Below are 17,380 nucleotides of genomic sequence, written 5' to 3' on the forward strand. Positions count from 1 at the left end.
TAAAGTTAACTTTTGAGTGAGCACTTAAGTGCTGAGAGAAAGACAAGAGAGGTTTTGGGTAATTTCAGAAATGTGTTGCTTTCACTTTGATTATATTCCTACACAGAGACAGGGTACCCGTGGCATGGTACAGCATTTCCTATGCTGCATCTCCATGATACCATACTCCATAAGAGCTGCTCGTCTCTGAAGCAGTACAGAAGCAGGGAATGGCCTGTGACAGAATGTGGTCCAAAAGATATGGTAAAGAAAGCCCCGCCCCTATAATACAGCAACTGTTGTCCCTCCACATTCCCCACCCTGTATCTCACTGACCCTCACTTTATATTATTTTTGCAGACGGCTTGAGCAGGTGCCATCCCCCGCTCCCACCAAAACCAGCATCCTATGGACTCTATCATCCGATAACATCGAGAGCACCTGCAGACCACATTACACCGTCTGCCACATGCCCGCTATCAGATAGTTCTTGGCACACTGAACCCCCTCTCAGCATAGCATTCATGGCACATCCAGTATTAATCACCTTCTCTGTCCCCTATCTGTGCACAAAGAGTTCCCTTTACATAAATATCTGTCCCCTGCATTTCCAAACATTCATGGACATATTATGGCTCGATTGTTTCCCGAAATATCTCTGTGTCGCTGGGTCTAATATGTATTTGGGATTCACGTTTAGAGGCTGAATTTGATGGTCACCCCCGACTTGCTAAACTGGCATGTGCCAAGAACCTTCGAGTTGCAGGCTTCGACCCAGTTTTAAGCTGATAATAATAATGGATGACCAAAAAAAGGGAGTGTATGGCGCTACTCGTCAGGAATCGTTGTGTATCAATTAGTTCTGGTGGTGCACTTAAAAGGAGGTCATCCTAAACTCCTTACACTCAGTGATAGGTCACTGCTAACAAATTTGTTTTATATAAGGCACACATCCAAAACTAAGCCCATTATGAATCAATGTTCATACTTTTATTCTCCAAATTTCAGAAACGAATATTCATATCCAAGTTCTTCAGTTCTTCAATTTTCCAGCTTTTAATTGTGGATAGCCATAAGTTTTAAGCTGCACACTGTTTCCTAAATAAAATAACTCAGTATGGTAAATACATGACATTTTGTATATAGTGCTTTCATAGTTATTTTCTTCTTCAAAGCGCTTTACGTAAAAGGTGTGCCATTGCCAAATGTAGTGGTTCTCTTTTGATCGACACTGGAAGGGTGAATGGTAGAGTCGGCCCTGCCAGCTTTGCACTTGTGACCTGCAGCTGTTGTTTCTCAGCCGCATGTGCTTAACTTGCTGCGAGAGGGGGCAGCTCTTCTCTGTGAGTTGCCAGGTCCAGCCTGTTTATAGTGAAAAAATAATAATAACTACATAGCTACCACATAACTACAGCACAATGGAGAAAACAAAAACAAATTATCGCAAAGGTGAGAACTATTGGCTTTGAAACTGCTTGTTGCTGAAGTGCTATTCCAAGTGAGAATCCTGAAAGTCCTGCTGATGTCATTTAGGGACCTGCTGTTTGTGATGATTCTTTGGTGTTCCAAAGTATTAAGCTGTAGCCATCACCTACTAGGTCATTGTTATTTGGAGCAGCTGCACCACAGCGTAACTAACCTTGCTCAAGACAGGCAGTCAGGTACCAGTCTGTACGAAAAGGTTTGGAGTGCACGTGCACCAGTCGCTGTGACATCCCAGGCTCAGTGCTGCACCTGTTCAAAATGTTGAGGGCCTCCACTGATTACATGACTGTTGCACTGAGTGGGATCTCCATAGGTCATCACTCCGCTAAAATAGTAATGGTTCGGTGTTTCTGTACTTGAAATGACCGGGCCCAGAAACGGCGTAGCTGGTTTTACTGGGCAGGCAGAAGCCCCATTCATAATACACGCTTTCTAATACAATATTATACAAGGCCACTTCATTAATGTCATCTGCTCAGTTCTCTTCTGGAGCAAGAGGAGAGAGGGCTTTGCAGCGGAGCACTGATTGGGAGGGGGAATAAGCAGGAGAAAGTTGAATGGAACACAGAAAACACAATCTACTTTAAATGTAATGGTTTAACACATTAAAATGTGGCCTAACATTCATGACATAATCTAGACTTCTATATGAGTTAAACATTATGTTTCAGGAGCAATCTCATCCGTTATTCAATTGCAAATCTATGCATCATTAAAACTGTAACATTTTAAAAACAATTTGCCCACCATGTTTGAACATTTTACATATTTTGAAAAACATAACAACATGTAACTAGCAACATAATTGTACTGGGCTCCCTTAATATCAAAGATTTGGATCATAATAAAGAGTACGGAAAATAGCAACAAGGAAGTTTTTATGACATAGCAGGTAAGAATTCCTAGACAGTGGAGGCATTGCTCTATCTGGGTATGATACTGTGACCTTCTAAAACACACACACACCCTTCTGTGACTTCAATCCCTACCCACTTGACTCAGACACTTCAGCCCTCTGCTTTTGACAGATATCCAAGTGGGGCGATCACATATATTGTCACGAAACCTAGACATCACATTGGAGGTTGGTGCGTTGCATGGGAAATAAGGTGGACGGGAAAGTCCCCTGCAAAATGGGTGTGTACCCATGCCCCAAGTGCCGCACTGCATGCCTAACTGGTATCCCAACTTTATTTGGCCCTGGCATCAGATTAATCGTGTGTGTGTGTTTGCAGCGGTCTAGGCCTAGCTTTGGTACTGTGCGGTCCAGAACCTGTTCTGTAACCTGTAGGGGCACACCAGGTACGCACTCATAGCGGACATTGGACTACTGTCCATGGCTTCGGTGAATCACCTCAAGTGGTTGTGACAACATACCTTGTTTTGTGACTCTTTGATGTGGACAGACCTTTCTCTCTTCACAGAGAGGCAGTGGTCTACTGACTTCTCATTCATAAAGCTCCAGTGGTATGGGAGTCCCAGAACCTTGCACTGACATTCTGTGTGCGTGTGCGCAGTTGGTGTGTAGTACAAATATGGTAGTAGCAATCTGTGGATGGTAGGAGTTCTCAGGTCTGTTATTCATGTTGTATCCACCTGCTTTAGCTTGCCATGATAGAGTATGAGGGTATCTTCTTTCAGACAACAGAATGTATTACCTGCATTCCTGAGCTGGAGGGTGAAGACCCAGCCACTAAGGAGGTTGACCTTGTTATCAAAGGTCTGCTGATTACTTGTTCCTGAGCACTGGCATTGGTAGATGGTTGGTAGGTAGTAGGCATGAGGCGTGGGGCTGCAGTTTCTGTTGTTCAAGGTGAATAAGGTTCTTGGCAGGGCCTGTCCTTTGTTTGTCCCAGATTCTTTCTTTACAAAGGCTCATGACAGCCAGGTGCAGAGATTACACACATAATTGTATCCTTCTTTTGGCTACCGACATATTCCTTCCTGTTGTGAGAGCCATCACCTTAAACAAAGTTTATATCTAAGGAACAGCTAGAAAAAGACATTTGAAAGAGAAACCGTCCAAAATGGTACTGAAGCCTTAGATAGTTGGTCCACGTCCTCTGTCTGGAAAATATATATAAAAGTGTCTTTTAGTTCCAAGTTATTAACCGAGGAAGACCGTGCTCCACAGAGTTCTTTAAGAGCTGCTATGTAAACCTCATCTCCCAGAGGAAAGGGGACATCACTTGAAGTGTACACATTCTGCTGGTGCAGCTGAGGGGCCACATAGTGCTTAGAAACCTGCCTGCTTTTTGAGGGATAAGGAAAGTGCCTAGCTCTGCAGGAGGAAAGACTGTCTAGGAGAACACCCACTGAAAGCTGACTAACAGCAGAGTGAAGTCATGACCTGTGCTATGAGCGGGTTTCCCACTCTCTCGCAGATTTTCGTGTATGAATTGTGCAAAGATATTGCAAGAGCAATCTACCTGGATCCAAAGAGACTGATGCTGCTGTAGTCCAGAAATGAAGCCTCCTTGCCGCGGATGCGGACATCCTAATCTGCCTAGAGACTGCAACTGTTGAAGACACACTGTAAAGAAATGGCTCCCTGTTGCAGTTACCCCCCACTTTTTGCCTGATACTGATGCTGACTTGACTGAGAAGTGTGCTGGGACCCTGCTAACCAGGCCCCAGCACCAGTGTTCTTTCACCTAAAATGTACCATTGTTTCCACCATTGGCACAACCCTGGCACTTAGGTAAGTCCCTTGTAACTGGTACCCCTGGTACCAAGGGCCCTGATGCCAGGGAAGGTCTCTAAGGGCTGCAGCATGTCTTATGACACCCTAGGGACCCCTCACTCAGCACAGACACACTGCTTGCCAGCTGGTGTGTGCTGGTGGGGAGAAAATGACTAAGTCGACATGGCACTCCCCTCAGGGTGCCATGCCAACCTCCCACTGCCTGTGGCATAGGTAAGTCACCCCTCTAGTAGGCCTTACAGCCCTAAGGCAGGGTGCACTATACCACAGGTGAGGGCATATGTGCATGAGCACTATGCCCCTACAGTGTCTAAGCAAAACCTTAGACATTGTAAGTGCAGGGTAGCCATAAGAGTATATGGGCTGGGAGTCTGTCAAAAACGAACTCCACAGCTCCATAATGGCTACACTGAATACTGGGAAGTTTAGTATCAAACTTCTCAGAATAATAAACCCACACTGATGCCAGTGTTGGATTTATTAAAAAATGCACACAGAGGGCACCTTAGAGATACCCCCTGTATTTTACCCAATTGTTCAGTGCAGGACTGACTGGTCTGTGCCAGCCTGCTGCTGAGAGACGAGTGTCTGACCTCATGCGGTGAGAGCCTTTGTGCTCTCTGAGGACAGAAACAAAGCCTGCTCTGGGTGGAGGTGCTTCACACCTCCCCCCTGCAGGAACTGTAACACCTAGCAGTGAGCTTCAAAGGCTCAAGCTTCGTGTTACAATGCCCCATGGCACTCCAGCTAGTGGAGATGCCCGCCTCCTGGACCCAGCCCCCACTTTTGGCGGCAAGTCCAGGAGAGATAATGAGAAAAGCAAGGAGGAGTCACTGGCCAGTCAGGACAGCCCCTAAGGTGTCCTGAGCTGAGGTGCCTCTGACTTTTAGAAATCCTCCATCTTGAAGAAGGAGGATTCCCCCAATAGGGATAGGAATGTGACCCCCTCCCCTTGGGAGGAGGCACAAAGAGGGTGTACCCACCCTCAGGGCTAGTAGCCATTGGCTACTAACCCCCCAGACCTAAACACGCCCTTAAATTTAGTATTTAAGGGCTTCCCTGAACCTAAGATTTTAGATTCCTGCAACAACAAGAAGAAGGACTGCCTAGCTGAAACCCCTGCAGAGGAAGACCAGAAGACAACAACTGCCTTGGCTCCAGAAACTCACCGGCCTGTCTCCTGCCTTCCAAGGAACTCTGCTCCAGCGACGCCTTCCAAAGGGACCAGCGACCTCTGCATCCTCTGAGGACTGCCCTGCTTCGACGACGACAAGAAACTCCCGAGGACAGCGGACCTGCTCCAAAAAGACTGCAACTTTATCCAAAGGAGCAGCTTTAAAGAACCCTGCAATCTCCCCGCAAGAAGCGTGAGACTTGCAACACTGCACCCGGCGACCCCGACTCGGCTGGTGGAGAACCAACACCTCAGGGAGGACCCCCGGACTACTCTACGACTGTGAGTACCAAAACCTGTCCCCCCTGAGTCCCCACAGCGCCGCCTGCAGAGGGAATCCCGAGGCTTCCCCTGACCGCGACTCTCTGAAACCTAAGTCCCGACGCCTGGAAAAGACCCTGCACCCGCAGCCCCCAGGACCTGAAGGACCGGACTTTCACTGCAGAAGTGACCCCCAGGAGTCCCTCTCCCTTGCCCAAGTGGAGGTTTCCCCGAGGAAGCCCCCCCTTGCCTGCCTGCAGCGCTGAAGAGATCCCTTGATCTCTCATTGACTTCCATTGCGAACCCGACGCTTGTTCTAACACTGCACCCGGCCGCCCCCGCGCCGCTGAGGGTGAAATTTCTGTGTGGGCTTGTGTCCCCCCCGGTGCCCTACAAAACCCCCCTGGTCTGCCCTCCGAAGACGCGGGTACTTACCTGCAAGCAGACCGGAACCGGGGCACCCCCCTCTCTCCATTGAAGCCTATGCGTTTTGGGCACCACTTTGAACTCTGCACCTGACCGGCCCTGAGCTGCTGGTGTGGTAACTTTGGGGTTGCTCTGAACCCCCAACGGTGGGCTACCTTGGACCAAGAACTGAACCCTGTAAGTGTCGTACTTACCTGGTAAAACTAACAAAAACTTACCTCCCCCAGGAACTGTGAAAATTGCAGTGTCCACTTTTAAAATAGCTATTTGTGAATAACTTGAAAAGTATACATGCAATTGAAATGATTCAAAGTTCCTAATGTACTTACCTGCAATACCTTTCAAACAAGATATTACATGTTAAATTTGAACCTGTGGTTCTTAAAATAAACTAAGAAAATATATTTTTCTATACAAAACCTATTGGCTGGATTTGTCTCTGAGTGTGTGTACCTCATTTATTGTCTATGTGTATGTACAACAAATGCTTAACACTACTCCTTGGATAAGCCTACTGCTCGACCACACTACCACAAAATAGAGCATTAGTATTATCTATTTTTACCACTATTTTACCTCTAAGGGGAACCCTTGGACTCTGTGCATGCTATTCCTTACTTTGAAATAGCACATACAGAGCCAACTTCCTACACACACCATCATTGAGAACTTGTCCTGGAGGCGGGAACTGCTATCCAGAGCATGTGTGTGCACCCAGCTGAGGAAACTGCCACTGCCTAAGATGAGTGCCACTGCGCAGGCCTACGTTACTGACGCCATCCAGCGGTCCCCATTCCAGTGCAATGTCACCACTGCAGCTACAGCAGAAGTGAAGCTGCCACTTCAGGAAGGGGTATTTGAGCCAACCACTGCCTCGCCGCTTGAACTGCAAGACCCTCCAGCAAGTAAAAGCAGGAGTTAGCCAATGATCGAAATGAGATGGTAGAGGCACAGAAGAGAGTCTGCTGCCTAGAATTAAGACTTTTTGCAAAGGAGTGAGAAACGCTGAAATGACTTGCGCATCTGACCAGTAGGATCACTTGAAGAAATCTGCACCTTTACCTAATTAATATCTCTGTCCACAGGGACTGTAGCTCTTAGAAATCTCCTAGAGCGGGGCATGAATACCAGAGAAGGGTGTTAACACCTTACTGAAGATGATGACTACGGATACATCCCCGTAATTGTAAATCTTATTGAACTATGTAGTATTTTGTTTTGGTTTAAGATTAAACTACTTTTGAAGATAAGTCCTGGTCTGGGCAACACATTACTTCGTCTGTTAGTTGTCTGTTGGGATCTGTGCTCGAGCACTCCCACACCTCGCCCCTGGGAAGCCTTGGACTCATCTTCCTCCCTGCACTGACAGTCAAGTACGGAAAAGGTTGTACGTGGCCCAATTTCAGAGGCATAGTAGGACAGACCCCAGGACTCCAATAATAAATTACCTCAATCACATGGCAGGGTTACGTTGAAAAATGTTATTGTCATAATTAATACTAATCAACAGCAGTATGTTTTACCAATTCTAACTAAACAGCAAGTAAACATGTAAAACCCATTTAAACAAAATAAAAAAATAATTACTGCTTTCTGACTTTGACCGCAAGCTTAATTAAAATCACATTTTTTACAGAGTGAATTTATCAAGAGAAGCACAAGTAAGGGTTTGTATTCGTTTATTAGTTCCTCAAGCAAAAGTGCAGTTTAATAATTTGCTTGCTCTCACTCATTTCTGGGTTCTTCTTCCTTAGACCCTTCCTTTCCATGCCCTTTGGAATTTGCTTTTAATTGATGGCCCTTCCTTCCTGCAGTCTCCTTGGCGTGGCCTTGCACTAAGGTTATTGAGGTGATCCTTGTTTGCTGCTTTGGTAACTTTTGTTGCTGCTCATTAGAAGTTTGATACAGTTCAGTGGAATGTGGTCATCCACTAGTGCTGGAAGTGAGCCTTTGGTTTTTGCCCTGAGAAGACTGTTCTTTTTTCTTTCTCCATTTTGGTCTCTGAAAAGGAGCACTTCGTCCTTTATTCCTTTGGCATAACAGTCACTCTCTAAAGGCTCTAGGGTGGTCTGCTGTTACATTACATTAATTATACTGCAGATGCTTGTTTCATCACCATCCACTTGTTTGAATGCTTAACAAATTTGTAATGTTTTTTCAAACACTCCCTCTGCGGTTATTAGGATTTGAGGTGCTGTGAAATTGTGTAGTGAGTCTTGGCATTGCTGCACTTTCCTTGCAGAGCAGAGTATTCATTGGCGATTGGTGGAGTTTATGACGGATCATGCCCATTATCAGCAAAAGTCTATTCAGTACCTTCCATGGAGCTCGATTTGGGTTCAGACGTCAGAGAATTTGCTCCTCTTACTAGGGTCATGTTTGCTTTGTAGTCAGTGCATGGCAGGCCTTTTGTTGACTAGATTGGTCAGTCTTTTGGTTGCGAGCAGGCCTTTTGATGACTAGATTGGTCAGTCTGTCTTTTGGTTGCAAAACGCTTTCTGGATTTGATTGTTTGGCATTTTAATTTTAGAGATTCGATTTAGCACATACAGTCTATTTTTATCTTTAGGTGCAATAGGATTAGAAAATTATTTGAGAAAACTAGATTGAAATAAATTAAAAGTGCATGAAGAAAGACTAGCAACAAATCCTCTTTGAAAAGCCGAGATCTGAAACACACAACATTATGAGGCAGACATTTGGATTGAGGCAGAGAATTTTTGGCACTTGGTACAGATCACATGAAATGAGAACAGGCTTACTAGAAGTTGGGCTGAGAACTCATGGGTGAGGTTGAAGCCTTGGAATAAGGCAGACACCCTACGGACTAAGGGAAATACATAATGCATTGAAGCATTTGTTGGACCTATCTGAGTTTAATGGACAAACGTTGGGAGGAGGCGGGCATGCCTTGTATTGAGGCAGTGATCTCATTAAATGAGAGCTAGATCAAATAGAGTGAGATCAAAATTGCTAGGAGTGAGGCTGAGTACATTTAGGATCAGGACTAGGTCTTAGAGCGTGATGAAGACACCCATTAAATTGAGGCAAAGGGTCCCTAAAGCAGACCTTTTAGCAAAGTATTCAAGTGACTGTTTCTTTCCAATGATATCAATTACATTAAACCTTCTTTTTGTGCTTTTGTAGGACAAATTGTTGAAGGCACAACAGGAACATGACATGTTGATTAAAAAACAGCAGGATCTGCAAAGGCAACTGGAAGAAGAGGAGAGAAAGAAGGCAATACTTGATGAAGAAATGGAGGTAAAAAAGTTGAAAGACTGAACAGACTTTGTAATGGAGATGTGATTACGCAATTGTAGGAAGTTGGCTCCTTATTTAGTGGCCCAAAAAGAGGTACACTGTGTAAAGAGTCCAAGCAAACCCCATAGGAATTACAGAGGCACAAATGCACCCAAAATACTCTCTTTTGTGGTAGTGTGGGCGAGCACATCAGAGGGTAGTGCTAAGAATGTAAGCTACACAAATAGGCAGTAAGTGAGACACACACTCAATAAAGAAAGCAGACACCAATTTATAAAAAGTAACACATACCTTTATATAAATTGTGATACCAAGATCATTGGAATCAGATGAGTACTTTTCAAGCTATGAATTTTTATAGTTTTCGAAAGTCAACTGCATTTTTCTGTGGCTGCATTGTTAGCCTATGGTAGAGAAAACATGTACGGCAAACAAGTACTCCACAACAACTTACAGGACTGTTCTCCAGGACCTAAGGTGAGTATGGGGCAAGGTCTAAGGCCACACCAACAGGTCACCTTTGGAGGCACTTGTACGTCTGGGTGCAGAGGTGTCAGGTGTCCCATTCAATTCAGTGGGGATTGGTCCGGTTACTAAGTTGCTGCATGGTTGAACTGGAAGTTTAGTCTGGGTCAACTACCAAACTGGTTCAGTTCTTGCGATGCTTGGGGACATATTGACACCAGTGATCCTCTTCTCTGTCTGGGGCGGCTGGGAACAGAGGTCTCTTGGACCATCAGGTTTCTGTCACAAGTGTCGGTATAGGGGGCCCATGGAAACAGACTGCAGGGGTGGACTGGGGATCCAGTCCAACTGAGCCAACAAGTGGGCTAAGGTCTCATGTGGATTGGGGACGTAAGGACTCCAGTGGTCCTCTTCACCTCCATCCGGGGCAGCCACGTGCAGGGGTGCAGTGGACCGTCAGGTCTCCGCCACTGGAGGCTGTCATGGTTGAGGGGGGCCTGCAGACAGAGGATGCAAGTGCCGTGTGGAAGTCCACAGTGGGCGAACTCACGGTGGGCTTCATCTCTGGAGGGTCTGGGAACCACGCTAACACTGGCCCACTTCAGCTTGGGCTAGGTGGCTCCGGTGCAGTGGTGATGTTCGGTGTCATGTTTTGTTGGTCCTGGATCCTCACATGACTTCTTTGGTTGCCTGTAGATGCAGGGAAGCAGTTCCTCTGCTCCAAAGGAGTTCTTGTTGATTTTTTAAGCACTGGCAGCTCTCCCAGTTTCTTGGAGGCTGCAGCGACGGGACAGGTCAGTTGCTCCACAAGGGTCGGGTGCAGCAGGCTGGCTGGCAGGGTTTATTCAATCAGTCAGCATTTGTATAGCACAGCATTGTCACCCATAGGGGAATCTGGGCCCTGTGGGTGCAACATCTCTGTCAAAATGCAAGTCTTGAGTTTCTTTCTAAAGTCCGCAGGTGAAGGTGCCATTCGAAGATCGAGGGCAAGTCGTTCCAGATCTTGGTGGCAATGTAGCAGAAGAAGCCGCTTCTGCTTCAGTTTTGCAAGTTTGGGGGGGGTGAATGGGCTAATGAGGGCCTTGTAGGCACGTGTGATGATCCTGAACTGGTATCTTTTTTGGATGGGGAACCAGTGGAGGTTTCTGAGGTAGTGGGAGATGTGGGTCCTTCTGGGGTGGTCCAAGATGAGTCTTGCTGCAGCATTCTGTATGTGTCTGGAGTCTTCTGAGGACCTGGGTGGAAATACCTGCATAGAGTGCATTGCCATAGTCGAGGAGGCTGGTGATGAGGGCTTGGGTGACGGTCTCTCTGTTGTTGACTGGCATCCATCTGAAGATTCTGCAGATCATGCGAAAGGTGTGGAAGCAGGAGGAGGGGACTGCGTTAACTTGTCGTTTCATGGACAGTTCGCTGTTGAGGATGATGCATAGGGTGCATTTGTGGTCTGTTGGTGTGGGTCTTGTTCTGATTTCTGCTGGCCACCATCTTTGGTCCCATATGGAGGTGTTCTTCCCGAAGATTAGTACTTCTGTATTGTCGGAGTTGAGTTTAAGGCATTTGTCTCTCATGCAGGGGCTTTCGTTAGTCATTGCACTGCAGAAGTTAGTTCTAGTTTTGGAGGAGTCTTCGGTGAGTGGTAGGATAAGTTGTGTCATCCATGTAGTAAGTTATGTTGAGGCTGTGGGATCTGACATGACTGCAAGGGGGATCATGTAGGCGTTGAACAAGGTGGGGATGTGGGATAGGTTGGCACCAAGTCAGTTGTGCTCCTCGGTTCTCTGATCAGCAGGCTTCTTGTCCACTCCTTTTGTGTATATCGAAGATTTGATGTCCTGGTATCGGGGTACCCCTAAATACTCAATTTAGGGCCGTTAAGGGGAGGGAAGGGTAGTAGCCAGGGTGCTACATACTCCTGGGGTCACCACACCCCCTGGATGACCACTTCCGTTAAGGGAGTGGGCATCACCCAGTCCCAAAGATCCTAATTCCACCACACACAAGATGGTGGAATTTCTAAGGCTGTGCTCACTTGCAGGCTGATCACCCTGAAGGTGTGTCCAGCCTGCAATTGCAAAACACCTCCTGCATAGCTAATTCTCCTGCCTGTCCAGGTGCCCAATGGGTCCTGGGGCAGTGGGTCGGCATCTCTCTTCTGAGAGAAGCCAGGGCTGAAGACCAAGGGCGGTGGGCTTCTTTGAAGCTCCCTGCCTTGTAATGCAGATTTGCAGGTCATCCTGTTGGTAAGGGTGTGTTAACACCTCTGCCGGGGCAGGCTTTGTTCCTGACTGCCCGAGAGCAAAGGCTCTCACACTTAGAGGTCAGAAACTTGCCTGTTGGTGGCAGACTGGTCAGTCAGCACACCACTAGTTGGTAGGTTTTCAGGGGGCACCTCTCAGAGTGCATGTATTAATAAAACCGTAACTGGAAACAGTGAGGGTTTATTAACATGAGATGTTTTATGCCTAACATTCCTAGGTTCAGTGAAGCCATCGTGTAGCTGGGGAACTCGTATTGACTAGTGTCCAGCACATGTATTTAAAATGGCTTCTCTATTCACTTACCATGTATTGACAAACACATAGTAGGGGCATATTTGCTCATACATATATGTCCTCACCTCTAATGTAATGCACCCTGCCTTAGGGCCATTGGGCCTGCTGTAGTGGTGACTTACAACTATTACAGGCAGTGTTAGGGGACATGGCACATACGTCTGTGCCATGTCGTGCTTTCACTTTTTGGAGCACCTTGTCACACACCCTGCAGTGGCAGTCTGCATGAGTTTGGTGCTGGGCTCCTTAGAGTGGCACAAGTTATGCTGCAGCTCTTGGGGGGGGCTCTTTTGTACCTATACCCTAGTTACCAGAGCTACCATTTACTGGGGACTTACAAAAGGTGCTAAAGGCCTGGTCACTTTGGGATCAAGTGACCAGTGGTCTTGTTTTTGGTAAAGGAACACTGGCACCCAGTGCACTTCAGTTAATGTTGCATCAGAAACCAGGCAAAAAGTGTGGGGGGGGGGGGGGTTGTTCAACCAGAACCAAGTTTCCTATAGCTATTTAAAGAAACAGATGGATATCCATGCCAAAATGTTTTTTTTTACTATTATGAAAATGGAAAGGAATGTGAAAGCAGGACACCCTCTTTTAATTATGTGATGTTTGCACTGTGTAATCACAAATTGCAATACTTGTACATGGAGAAAAGTACATCTGGGCCGTAATTCATATTACAGAATCTCAATGCAATGTGGGTGCCAATCGAGAAGAATTTAAAAAGGAGAAAGGAATGTTAAGTGTGGGACAAAATAAGGTAGATATTGTTCTGATTTTGTTGTATCAGAAAAAGGCTTATACATTATGCTCAACTGACTACCAAATGCCATTCGTGGCATAACAACCCCTCTAAAATTATATCCATGATCTTACCCCTGAATAACTGATATCATTGTTAGCTAAAATTACATTGAATATGCTCAAGTAATCACGAAAAGGTATAATACTTTGTGGTGAGGTTATTTTAGGAAGCTTTTATGGGCATGTTGTTTTAGCCATAGCCTGCAGTTTGTGCCCTTTAGTCTAATAACATTTTGTTCTATTCATTTTATTTTCTGAGCAGAAGCTTTATTCTGCTGTGATGTTTTATTTATTTTATCGCTTACACTTTTAGTCTAGGAACTGTTTTCATTTTTCTTAGTCTGACATTCCCGTTCTGTACTATGTTCAAGGCTGTGCCCAATATTGTTGTCAGTACAAAGTGGAACACCACAATCTTTGCCACTGCTCATGAAACATATGTGTTCTTAGGTTAGGGCTGTTTTCTTAGAACACCAGCTGTTTTATTATAAAACATCCCTCTGCTCCCTGTACATTTGAGGGAGAGTTCCAGCCAGAAGATTGCCACTGCATGCCGTTGCTTCTTCTGCCTCCATGGGAGAGGACTCTCAGTAGACCAACAGCCCTTTTTGCTACTACCATATTCAGGTATGGGGGATGATGTCTTCCTAGGGATCCTGAAGGGTGGATTAGGACTATCACTGCTGTGCTCTAGTAGTACCTTAGTGGCGTAGATAGGAATTCCAACATGTTACATTCTGACACTATGGTGGGACTTCTCTTATGTTTCACTTCCCTTGTTACTGAGTTGCTATTATTATGTTTTATCATCCTAATCATTGCAGTACATGCCATTTTATCTAAAACGCAGGTGATTCAATACACTATATTAGACCAATTTCTGCTTCTGTTTGTCTTTTCATGTGTTCGATGAATGTAACTGAGAGAAAAGGATGAGATATATTTCACAACGATTTCCCTGAGATATCAGAATGTCATGCGCCACTCTGCCGCAAATCAGCCCCAATTTTGGGTGCAAGCGAGGTACTTCTAGCTGACTGGAAGAGTGAGGCCAACAGTTGTCACACTGCCTAGTAGTGCTGCCACCCGAATCCAGCCGTCTCATTTAGTATAATGAGAGCCAACACAACAAATTATTTAGTTAGTGGTGCCTGAGTGAAAATACTGAGTGGTCCAAAGATAAAAGATGAAGGCTTATCATAATCCCACAGTTGACAAGGCAATTACGAAAAACCCATCTAATTTATTTACAGAAGTGGATGCATCATGTGTATGTGTACCAGGGCCATTGGGTTTATTGTTCTAGATTCTGTGTTTGATCACATTGAAAGTATTTTAAAATAAATGGATATAGAGTTTTGTTTCATTAATTTACTGGTGACACTCTATTTGCGTATTCATGTAGATGTGAGCTGTACCTCTAATGGGAAATGCACTGAATCATTCAGCTACTGTTTTAAGAGAATAACTTTTTATGTGTGTGTTGCTCATTCCTTCTCCAAACTACTTTAGATCAGGTCATATTGTAAATATCAGAAATCAATAGTGAAGATACCTGACCAGATGGCCTTGATATACTACGTACAACAAAATAGCATGTGTGGGGGTAGAGGTGTTTACTACTTGTCATCTGGCTACCTCATCTGGCACTCAATGACATCTGTGAGGGGACTTACTTTGTTATGACAAATATGTATATCCACACCCCCATTTCGAAACACACTAAATGACAATGTGGTCTGTTTGTGGTATACTTTGTCAATGGCAGTACTTATATAGAGGGGTCCTGGCCCTGGGTGAATGGGTCAAGAAAATGAAAGTGGATGCCGACATAGGTAGGATTCCGCTGCATGTTTACGGAAGCGGTGGACTACACTTTATGCAAGTTGTGGATGTGCATATCTACAGTGTTGTTCAGTACTAAAGAAAGGGGTACTTTATCTACAGTGAGAGCCAAATGTTAGGAAAGTTGTCCATCAGCCACCTTCCTCCTGGAGGAGTGGGAGGAATGTGGCTGACGAACAGAATGATGGTGTTCATCTCTTTCCTGATTAGGATGGATGAGAGGGCCAAACTTAGCTAGAGTGTCATGTTGTTCCACTGAATTGATAACTTTGAGTACCATCCTTCAAGCTCATAGTTATGTAAGTGAGAGTTTTCTGGCAAAGTCAACTGTTTTTTGTTGGTATGGATCACTTTCTAGATTGTCTTCAATTTGATATATGTCAGGGGGTGCAGCCAGGAACGTTCCTTGAGCCAGAAGGTAAATGGATATGTTTGCATGTGCCGTGGTAAGGTGAGGAGCTGCATGGAAGAAGAAAATAAATATGTCATGGTAAATTTTGAAAGGCCATTCATCCTGGCATTACTCCATTATTCTGTGAAAGGACTAAAACTGTGAAGCTAATGATGTGGACTGGAATGTGTGGATTGATGCTACAAAGAGGCTGATATGGTACTGTGCAGTCTGATTTGCGTGTTTTTGAAAGTGTATGCAAGGATTGAGGTAGAAACTCAAGAGGAAGACATGAACCACTAAGCTGCATGAACTGAAGCCATTCTTTGATCTAGGGTAGAAGTGGGCCTCTGTAAATGAGAATGAACTCCATCGTCTGTCAGACATCAATCAGCCAGTGCTAACAAATACACCAAGAGATATATTTACGTGCCATCAGTATATTGATGCACATAAGGTCTTCTTCAAGCGGTAGGATTTTTAATGGCTTCTTAAAAGGGCAGAAAAAGTCAACTTGTCTTAGATTGTATTTAGAAATGATTTGTGCATATTTGCCAGGCAGCACACATGGAACAGACCAGGCTGGGGTCAGGACAGCAGGCGGGGGGGGGGGGGGGTTGAGGACTGGGAGGCTGCATGTGGGTTACTCCCTAGGCCCAGAATTTCTGCTACAGTAGCCATCATTGAAAGCTTTTCACAGAGTAGCATTGTTCTTGTGCAGATATTTACGTTATGGCTTTGCCATTTGAATAGCGCACAATCTGCCATGGGTGTGACATCTCTTATGCCATCTGTCAAGCTAAAGGATTGCTCACTTTTAAAGAATGCTCTTTAGAAATCCAAGTACAATACATTAGCTCACACTGCAAACTGGAATGTCACATTAAGCTCCTAATAAGGTGAAGGAACTGATAAAGGAACTGGGGTAGTCAGCGAAATTGGTTTGCTTTTGCCCATGAGGGCACCATTTGATTAGAAACTGGATTTCAAAGCAGGTCTTTTTATGCTTAGTTTGTAACTTAGCTGCCAGCATTAATTACCTCCTTCCCCCCTCTCTCTTTTCTTTCATTTACCATATAAAGTGAAAATGATGAACACATTTTCCAGTTTGTTTATGGTAAATTGATAGTAGCCAAGTTTGTGGACACTATGGGGGTCATTACGACCCTGGCGGATGGTGGAGAACCGGCGGTAAGACCGCCAACAGGCTGGCGGTCTTACCTTGGGGAATTATGACCATGGCGGTTACCGCCATGGTCATCTGCCGGTTCTCCGTTCCGCCCGCCGGGCTGGAGACCTGGGTCTCCAGCCCGGTGGCTGTCACTATACCGCCGGCGGTATTTGGACCCGGCTTACCGCCGTGGATTTCCAGCGGTTTGAACCGCCATGAAATCCATGGCGGTAAGCACTATCAGTGCCAGGGAATTCCTTCCCTGGCACTGGTAGGGGTCTCCCCCACCCCCACCGACTCCCTCCCCTACACCCCCCACCACCCCTGCCACCCCCCAAAGGAGGCAGGGCACCCCTCCCCACCCCGACCCCCAACATCACATAACTCACACATTCCCGACACGCATGCTGGCACCACCAACACACACCCCGACATACATGCCAACATCCACACACACAGTCAGACACGCACACCCACATTCAAACATACACGCACACATCCATACAGACATACCCACAGACATATACGCACTCATTCCCATACACACAACACCCCCGCAAGCATACACGCACTCACACACCCCCTCTACATACACACACCCCCATGCACGCACACAACACCCACCACCCCCTCACCCCCCTCCCCTAACGGACGATCGACTTACCTGTTTCGTCGATCTTCCGGGAGGGGACGGGAGCCATGGGGGCAGCTCTGCCGACACCACACCGCCAACAGAACACCGCCACTGCGAATCACAGGACGTGATTCGCTGGGCGGTGTTCTGTTAGCGTGGCGGTGGAGGTGGAGGCTGTTGGCGGCTCTCCGTCCGTAAAGGGACGGAGAGCTGCCAACGGTC

The 17,380-nt window shown here is 45.9% G+C and overlaps 1 protein-coding gene across 1 annotated transcript in view; it reads left to right on the top strand.

The window, feature by feature from the left end:
• Positions 1–17,380, top strand: part of IFI35 (interferon induced protein 35) — a 193,588-nt gene that overhangs the window by 80,461 nt on the left and 95,747 nt on the right. Inside the window, exon 5 of the mRNA XM_069237757.1 lies at positions 9,177–9,293. Coding sequence (XP_069093858.1) covers positions 9,177–9,293 — 117 coding nt within the window. The remainder of the gene's footprint in view (positions 1–9,176; positions 9,294–17,380) is intronic.

Source organism: Pleurodeles waltl, chromosome 6 (assembly GCF_031143425.1).
Source record: "Pleurodeles waltl isolate 20211129_DDA chromosome 6, aPleWal1.hap1.20221129, whole genome shotgun sequence".
NCBI lineage: Eukaryota > Metazoa > Chordata > Amphibia > Caudata > Salamandridae > Pleurodeles > Pleurodeles waltl.